Consider the following 9,678-nt stretch of genomic DNA (forward strand, 5'->3'; position numbering starts at 1 on the left):
GTTCTACGCAAACGTCCTTGTTGATGCTTACACGATCAAGATTACATCATGGTCAACATCATTTTGAAACATGGTGATTACTTTGATCGTCTTGCATTGCTATCTATTTCCATTTTTCCTTCGTTGTGTTTTTATATCTTTTGAATATGAATATGGTGCATTGATCTCTCATGAGTTATTAGATGGATCACGTCAATAGAAATGCAGGGTTTTTTACAATAATGTTTGCCATTGCTTACAAAGGTTTTCAATTTCAATACCTATAATCCCTATTCGGTAAAGGGCATCCCCTGTGAATAAATACTATTTGACAAATATACAAATTACTTATGCTGCTATGTAAGCATTTGCATTAAGTATATGCTCATTCAAATAAGTATTTCACAAGAGTATTTCAATTGTAATTAGTACCAGAATATAAGTGTACTGATTTGATAAGAATTGTATAATATATGCCCATTTGATAAGCTGATGCCAAGGATCAAGATAGTACTTCGATACACTTCAGCCAAAGCTTCAGCAAATACTTCATGTCACTCTTTGGCCAAGAAGATTGTTTTTCAACATTAAACATTACATGATGGAAGCTTCGATTTGTGAAACTTGTCATATCACTTTGGAGCTTTCTCAAGTGTTATTGGCATTCGTTCATGTAAATGAAAATCAAGTTGTTTTTACTAAACCTTATATGGTTGAATTGTATTTGGCCACTTAATTTTTTGTTTTTATCATCATGGCATACTGATGATGGCCCACCATGGGGTATAGAACTTGTGAATGTATTTATCAAGGCTTCAGTTCTGTCGAGGGTAAGGTGAATAACATGGGTAAACTCACAAGCTCCAACGCCCCTCTTCATCGAGCCATCCTCTAAATTTACACCTTAGAATAGAGGAAAAAACAACACACCCTCTCCAAGGTTGTGAGCAGGTGAGCATTCTCAAAGGTAGGAAGTGGGAAAAGGCTGAAAATGAGATTGATTTACAGTTTAATCTTCTTTAGTAACACTACATGGATTGAGACCCTCTCGCTTATGAGGAAGCATGGAATTGATTGATCTTGGATGGAACCAAAGATTAATACCAGACCACAATATAACCCTATATAAATTAGAAGCAAATCTAAGTTTGTTTCCAAACTTCCGTCATCATATATTCCACTGGATCTTTTTTGTATTTCACAAAGATCCAGCTCAAGCTTGAGACCTTGTGAATTCAACTCGGCCTAATCTTCAGGGCGTCGTGAAACTTTGCTTCAATGCAATGGAGAATCACAAGGCCCTGTCAAAGTATCCTACAGGAACTCTTCTAAAATGTATGCATGCTGAAAGCACACAATCTGATTGGTATAAAAGGAATCTATGGTACAATCACGAAATCTTGCTCATTTGCTCGTCGGTACAAAATCACTGAAGCCTCCAACCTGACGAAAAAAACAGCAATCAAGTCATTGATTCTTACATAGGTAGAATCAAATTTAGATATGGATGAATTTCTAAAACTCCTTGATTTTTTGCTATTTAGCAGAAAATCTGTTAAGTTCCCAAAATTACCAGAATGCTATTATGTCTTAATAGTGGGAATTTCTGGTAATTTTAAAAAACTTAAAAGGTAATTTGGTGCTTTTTTCTTCCGCTTGTCAGGGTTGGCCTGGTGGTTCAGGCAATGGCCTCTGCTAAAAAGCAGTAGATCGAGGGTACAACTACCTACCCCCCCACAGAGGGGGTAACCAATAAGAGAAAATTAACTGAATGGGATTGTGATCTATTATCTAATGTACTCACCAACTAGGCCTAACAACAAATCTGCCAGTAGATAAGGCCCAATTGACCTGAAAATCACACGGTTGGAAAGCCAAATCAGATCATAATACAAGTTATTGCTAAGTTTCCTTTATAATTACTTTCATAGACATTACCTTGTCAGTCCCGAGGGAAATTGCCACCACATGCGTAACACTGTCATCAATGGCCATGGAGCATATGGCACCGAATTGTTCAGCTAGCTGCCAGAGTGGGTGTAGGTGAGGCTGAATCTCTCCTTGGGGGAAAACTCTACTAAATATAAGCTTACAACCATTTAAAACCCTCCGTTGCTCCTTTGCGAGAATATCACGCACATCAACTTGATGAAGCCTTGGCTTTGAGAAAAATTCATAATGTATTTTCTCAATTACCTGAGATTTAAACATGTGATTCTCTACTGATTGCTGAATGAAGGATTGCTAGTAGATACATATATACATAGACCAAAAAGTAAATAGGCTAACCGTCAAAGCTGATGCCAACATGCCATCTGGTTCCCTCTCATCATGACCCACTTCGAGAAGTGATGGACCCGGCAAACCAAATTGCTTTCTACTACAAGGGAAGTACATGTACCTATGGAGATCATTTACAGCAATTCAAACATAATTACTTGCAAACATGCAATGCAGCAATGTTGTGATCAACAAACCAACGAGATTTCACCTTTCCACGACAATAAGGTTATGTCTGTGGTGTGGCCAAACACGTGCTGAATCATCGATAATGACTACAGCTGATTCCATTCCCAGCACACCATCCAAATCTTTGCTTTTGGGAGGTCTTTCATCTCCATCAGACACATCTCCATCATCACCCTTGGAAATTACCCTCCCAGCGAACAAAACCCCAGTGGGATCAAGAAGTCTCGCCATCTCTGTTGCATAAGCTTTGTTGCCCATTGTGTAGACATGAAGCTCATATAATTGGCTAGCCTACAAAAAAATGAGGGAAAATCAAAGAGAACGCAAAGTTTAGCTATACTGCCAAATTTCTGAGATCGCTGTGCTTCAATGATTATTACCACTTTTGATGCAGGAATGACAACTAAATACATGTTAATTTTGTAAAGCCCGGGGCATATACAAACAAGCATCAGCATGAATGAGAGAGAGAGAGAGATGAAAGGTGTGATAAAAGAAAGCAAGCACATAAGAAACCAGGTTTAAGAACTAGAAATATGTCTTACCAGTGAGTGTCTACATTACACATGGCATCCCATCTCAAAGTAGAAAAAATGTCAGGCATAAAATGAACTAGATGTTATGGCATCCATCCACGTATCACCAGTATGCCCAAGGAGTTGAAGGTGCATATATCAGCATTTGCATTATAGTGAATGAGAGAAAGGCATGAAAAAGCATAATGAAGGAAAGCAAGCACATACATAACCAAGTTTAAGAGGTAGAAATATGAGTACAAATCCACACAGCACAAGGCATCTCATCTCAAGGAGAAATCACTTCGTGCAAAGCATGCAATATGGCATGCCTCCACATATAATCTGTATGCCCAAGAGGAGCTGAAGGTGCATATATCCGCATTCATATAATGTAATGCTAACTATATGAAGCATCCCACTGAGATTCTAATTTCTACCATTTCTAAACAGTGATGACCAGACTTTCCACCCATGATGGAAAGATAGCACTGAGTAACATAAAGACAAATTTGATATTACAAGTACAAATACATATACAAATATGTCCAGATTTGAACTAATCAAATAAACCACCAAATATGATGTCTAATATAAGGTTTTTACCCTTGCCAAAAAGTTCCATATGCCAGGACGTAGCTTTGTCCACATGCTCATGTGGGGAAAGCGATATAACTCACGTTTGTTGCCTTCCTTACCAAACTTAGCACGCTCTGTCATTTCATTCACCCGCAACTTGCCTTCCCATTCCTCTTCAATTTCAGCAAACTAGAAATAGCAAAGGACGTCCACTTAAGACAAGCCCAATTAACCTACAAACTGAAAGGAATAAAATTTTCCAATACCTTAGCTGAATTAAGAAGTGTATGGTCAAGGTCAAGAACCAAGCATAGCTTCTTGGCAACAAACATTCTGGTTTGTTCCTCTATTCTTCTTGCTCTTTCTTGTCTAACTGCTTGCTTTCGTTTCTCATCAAGACCCTCAAGAAGTGGTTCTAAATTATTCCAATGGTTTATATTTTCTGATTGTTTAGGAGCTGCTGTTGAGACGCTTCCATTCAAGTCCAAGTTACTTGCTACATTGCTGGCAGACACTTTACTTGCAACACCAATAGGTTTGCTGATACTTGAAACATCTTCAACCCTACTCCCATTTATAGTCGAATCAATATCTTGAGATGGGTCATTGCCTTCAAGTAAAGGTGATGTTTCATCATTGTTAGGAGAGGATATAAGCTTCCCCTCAGCTACAAAAGAATCAATTGCAGCAATGTCTGCTTTTGAATGAGTCATCGGGTTTATGGTCATTCCTGATGGTGTGGTAATATTACCTTTCACAGGTAATAATATTTCCTGGTTGTTGGACTTTTCAACAGTACTTCCAAGCAGCACTCGTCGAGGGTCCCTTGGTTTCATTCTTGGCTTAGAGGAATCAGTCTGGAAAGAAAATGCCAAGCAATCCAATAAGAAAGAGAGAGAAAGAGAAAGAGATTACAGTCAGTTATTTTGAATACACCGTAACAAAAAAATAACAAAAGAGTGCCTTGAAAATATAATTAAAAACCTACTGGTGAATGCGAAGATGCATTGGGCAGCTTATGTTGTGTCCTTCTTAGTATAGATGTCTTATCATCCATAAAACTCTGTTTGATATTGTCAGTAGAAGCAATACTTTGCACTAGTGGAAGGTCATCTCCATCCTTAGCATCTGCGACAGGCTTCTGTCTTTTCGTAGGAACTTCTTGGCTTAACAATTCAAACTGTCTTTTTCGTTGAGAAATTTCACCAGATGAATCTGCACGCATACGTAATGTTTCATCATCTAAATCGATATTTGTCAAGGTTTCGGGTATAGTCGGCATTAACCCTTGTTCTGATGACCATACTCCTGCTGTTCCCAATGTTAAAAGTGAAACTAGTTCACCTTTGAGCAAAGGATTATTTTGACATGCTAGAAGATCTTCATGCTTCTTCGCAGATATCATTTCAGTAGAAAGTTTTTTTGGACCTTCACTTTGTGAAATATCTCCTTCAAAAGCATGATTAACTAATCTTCTTCTCGGATCTCGACTCTTTTTTGCAAGCATTAACTTTGTTTGATGTCCATCTGGGTCCATATCTTCCACTCGAGCAACAGGCAGCACAGAGCTCGGAAATAGCTTTAATTCAGTGTAAGAGACTCTGTTACCACTACTAATGCTACTGCTATCTTGTTGAGGAACATTTGATAATGGGAAATTTTGTTGTTTACCTTGTGATACTTCACTCTTCCTCATATTTCCTTGAATTTCACTAGTATCAGGATTGAGCCTAGAAGTCTCAAGCTGATTATTCACAGTTGCATCGTCATCTTCATCTGAAGGCGTTGGACTCGGCAGTCGAGTATAACCAGTATGAGATTTTCCGGCAAATTTTTCATGATATGAAGTGAGAGCTTTGACAGGATCAATATTGGGTACAAATCTATCATTTTTTATGGTAGAAACTTGTACCTCCCTTGTATGGATATTAGTCATTCTAGTCTCTGCACCGCCTCCTAATGCATGTGTTGGATAGCTTTTACTTATGCCATCTTGAAAAGTCATGGGATGGCATCCCAAGTGTGTCAAATTTGTGGAAATTTGGTTTGCAATCGGGGTCACATTAGAGAAGCTTATGGTCTCTTGATAATTCATGGCATGGTTGGCAATCGGATTCAAAGTAGCAGAAATCTCCCTTGGAAAAGCATAAATTTGAGCCTCATAGTGTTCTTGTGGGATGGAAGAAATCCAACCACCAAGACCTATATTTCCTGCCACATTAGTATTGTCTACAACATGAATATTGTTGTTAGCAGGAATAATGCCTGAAAGATGCCTTTCGGCATCGGTGGTTGATATTTGCTCTGTTTCAGTCCTACCATTGGCAGAGGTATCAGTACTACTATCACTTTCAAGCTGCGTTGTTGCTGATGTATTACATGATGATTCGCCAAACCTCCATTCCTTATCTTCTCCCTTCTCAGATTCTAATCCCTTTGAATATGAGTTTGGCATGTAATCTCCCTTATTTAGACATCCAAAGGATGACATTATGGAATCAAGCTGCAGGAAATACATAAAAAAATAAGAATTCTGCAATTCACAAACTAGCCTTCTCTCATGACTGAATAATAAAATTGCTCAGACCTCTTGGATTTGCTTGGATGTGAAAAGACTTTGGCATCTGTTTCGGGCAAGGTCTAATAACCTAAATAATTGTTGAAAAAAAAGTGATAATTAAAATTATTCGACAAAATATAAATGTAAAACCTAAGTTTTATATGATAGAAAACCTCGGAAATGCTTCTGTCCCCTCATTTTGCATTCTTCCAATAGGAGTGCTCCAAACCTACAAAAAAGCGCCCAAAGCATCAGACTTCAAGATCCAATGCTTTTACAATAAAAATAGATTAAAGAGCTCACTCACCTCATACGCAGCTCTTATTCCAGAGAAGACGTCTCTTGTGAATGCAATAATTTTCCTTTGATACCCTTCTGAATGCTTGAATTGTAGAACTCTTTTATTGAGATCTCGAAGAATCTTAACTGCCCTTCGTAGTTGCTTACAGACGGTCATAAAAGAACTGAAGCAAATGGGTTGAATGATTAGAATAGAAAGGCTTCATTCTCTAAAATAAGCTATGAATAGCCAAACATTTATTAGTTATATATAACAGTTTCTAACTCACTTTTGGGCATCTTTGACACTAACATTCCTAAGCAACTCATTACATTCTGCAAAAAGCTTGTCTTTGAGTGAATCTGACATGATGTAAACGTGATCAAAAGCGTCGGAATCCCTCCTACCCTTGAGATTGGATTGTGGAAATGACATATCCAATGGATTTATTTCTCTTCCTTTTGAATACCTTGCTGGTTTATCAGACCCCACGGCACCTATTTCAGCTAGCATTCCTCTCTTCCCTTCTCTCTCTCCCATTTCTAGATTCCTTTCGCCTCGTGCGCTTCGAAAATCCCTCTTTCTACTATCCTTAGCATATCTAACAGAATCTGATCGCCTTCGGTATCCCTTGTCTAGTATCGAACCTCGTCCTTCCGGAATATTTCTATACTTCTCCTCCATTTTATTGTTTGCATTCTTTGACATATTTGATCTTTCCGAGATTCCTTTGTTGCCTCGTCCTTTCCCCCATTTTACATCAGATTGTTCTCCTCCATCTTGCAAATAAATAAAACCATCATCACTTCTCAAGAAGCTAACATATTTCATGCCTTGATCACCCACAATCCATCCACTTTTGCTTTCAGCGATGAGGTCCATGTCCTTATTCCCAGACCAGGATGAAGACTTGAGCAAAGAACCTGAGGCTGAATCGGCATCACCAATCTTTCCTTTCGTTACAGATGAAGCCTCTTCTAGAGGAGAATCTATCGTTGATTCTTTGGTGTTTCCTTGAACACCTTTAGCCCAGGCAAATTGGTAGAATTTATCAGGTTTTCCCGAGAATGGAGAAGCTTCTTTTGGCCAATTCCATCCACTCTTTACAACATCGCCATTTGATCGCTCTGGCCATCTCACCGAAGCTATGGTTGAAGATTTCTCGGGTATTTCCGTTTTCAGACCAGAAGGTTCATCTATTTCATGTGCAGGTGATATTGGCGTATCAACATTTCCCAAACTTTCATTGTTATCATCTGAAATCTCTCCTTCTTCTGGCTCCTCAGAATGCTCCGATATCTTCTCAGATACTATTTCTGATACCATCTCCTGAACACTCTCCAGTATTGTCTCGTGAAGAGCTGCTACCGTATTGGGTATATTATCTGGTACCTTTTCTGATATGATTTCTGGTACACACTCAGGTAAATCTTTGGATACACTCTCAGGTACACTTTCGGGTACACTCTCCAGTACATTTTCGGGTACACACTCTGATATCTTCTCCAGTGGGATTAATGGTACATTCTCTGGTACATTCTCCATTATCTCGACATCATTTAACATTTGTGGTTCATCAGCTTCCTGAGGTCCTCCAACAATGCCCGGTTCTTCCCCTGTATCATCTTTGAATAACTCAGATGATTGCTCAAGATTAAGATCTATTTCACAAATTAACGAGGCTTGATCCATTGAGCTTATGATCCTGTTTTGTCCTAGATAATGAAAGACTACAGAGCTAGAAAACCTAAAGGAGATTATTTTTCAGTTAAGATATGGAAAAGCTACAGTCATGGCTACTCCCGAAGGGCGTGAAATGATTCATCTTGATGCATTGTTTATCTTCTTCCGCTACTTCTTCATCTTCTTCAATACGCATGTATGATAATAAGAAGCTCACAGAGAAAACTAAAAACTTCTTGCCTGGAACATGTTCATATATCCAAATGTTCAGTCTGTGAAAAATGAAAGCAAAATCCTTCTTTTTGAAGCTATGGTTAGACCCAAAGGATCTCTGTGTTACGTCAACGAGTTTAAGAGTTTTATTTCGGGTGGGTTTAATCTCTGTGTAGAGAAGAGACAAAACTCGGATCTGACCATGAAACAACAGATTTACTTCGTCCAAATCAGAGCTTAAAGGGAAAGGGTTTTTTGTTTTTGTTTTTTGTCAGTGAATAGTCTCGATCTGAATAAGAAAGAAAGCTCCGAGCGGAAGCTATGGCGATGATAGAGGTTCTGGTTCTGTCTCTGTCTCTGTCTCTGTCTCTGTCTCTGTCTTCGTCTTCTGTGAGGTTTCCTCTCTGTTTGTGGGTTGTGGGCATTAGCCCTCACTGCAGAGACAGAGGTAAACCGTGGTTAAGTCAAGTTAACCGTGGTCAAGTCTAGCTAACCATGGTTAGGTTAGGTAACTGTGGTTAAGTCAAAAGGCCAAAGCCCAACCGACTCTTCAAGTGAGGCGACCTTATAAGTTATGAGAATTTAGAAACATACCCCCTTACACTTTTTGTTAGTCAAAAAGCTTCAATCTTCATCATCGCCCTACGGATTTGTGAAGTATCAAAAAGCTTCGGTGTTCATTGCCTACGGATTTGTGAAGTATCGACATGTCAATGGCCATATGACCCCAACAGATCGTTCATAAAAGATGGTTCCCTTGCAGATTTCAGCTCTCTTCTTTTTATACCAAAATTCGTGCATTTCATAGTTTCGAAATATTGGTGAGATTGTTCCAGTTGAGGCCTTATGCGAGTATTACCTTAAAAAAAATATATCGTCGTATGGATGACCGAGTGTGATGTTTTGATCCCCCGAGACATGTTATTACTAGTTAGGTTGAAATGCCAGTTCATTATTTATAAGGCACGTAACTTTATTGTGACTCATGTCTTATATAAATAGAGTACCTCTATCACGTGTTAAAGACTTTTGAATCATTTTTTTCATGCCCTTCTTGTTCATTTTGTTGCATTCCTTAAAAGGCAATAGTCGTGATTTCACTAGTAGAAGGAGAATGCTACAAGTGATTATTGTGATTCCATATATGGGTAGAAGGAGTTTTTAGTTTGGTGCATATAAAATAAAGTATGGCACGAAACAAACCGCCAAAAATCATCATAGCCAATTTAATCCATTGCTATGAACGATAATATTTTTGACCTTTTTCTCAAAGGCCTATAATGATAGTTATAATTATTCCAATGATAGTGTAAATGGATTGTTGCTTCCAACTAGATGATTGGTGAGCTCTTTGATTAACAATAATAACATAAAAACTCTGAATAATTCACTTGTATTGA

At 38.4% G+C, this 9,678-nt stretch overlaps 1 protein-coding gene across 1 annotated transcript; it reads right to left on the reverse strand.

Moving 5' to 3' along the window:
- Positions 1-392: 392 nt before the first annotated feature.
- Positions 393-8,692, reverse strand: LOC147848573 (uncharacterized). Its single transcript, XM_087338359.1, has 12 exons — positions 6,672-8,692; positions 6,410-6,566; positions 6,276-6,331; positions 6,130-6,190; positions 4,531-6,045; positions 3,809-4,399; positions 3,570-3,731; positions 2,471-2,739; positions 2,269-2,380; positions 1,918-2,175; positions 1,784-1,830; positions 393-1,422 (listed from the first exon to the last, which is right to left on the reverse strand). The coding sequence occupies exons 1-12, from the start codon at positions 8,072-8,074 to the stop codon at positions 1,359-1,361; spliced, it is 4,695 nt and encodes a 1,564-aa protein (XP_087194485.1). The 5' UTR covers positions 8,075-8,692; the 3' UTR covers positions 393-1,358.
- Between the last annotated feature and the right edge of the window lie 986 nt (positions 8,693-9,678).

Source organism: Azolla caroliniana, unplaced genomic scaffold (genome assembly GCF_043228905.1).
Source record: "Azolla caroliniana isolate FFs.n. ecotype wild unplaced genomic scaffold, voAzoCaro1.0.p SCAF_319, whole genome shotgun sequence".
In the NCBI taxonomy this organism is placed as follows: Eukaryota; Viridiplantae; Streptophyta; class Polypodiopsida; order Salviniales; family Salviniaceae; genus Azolla; species Azolla caroliniana.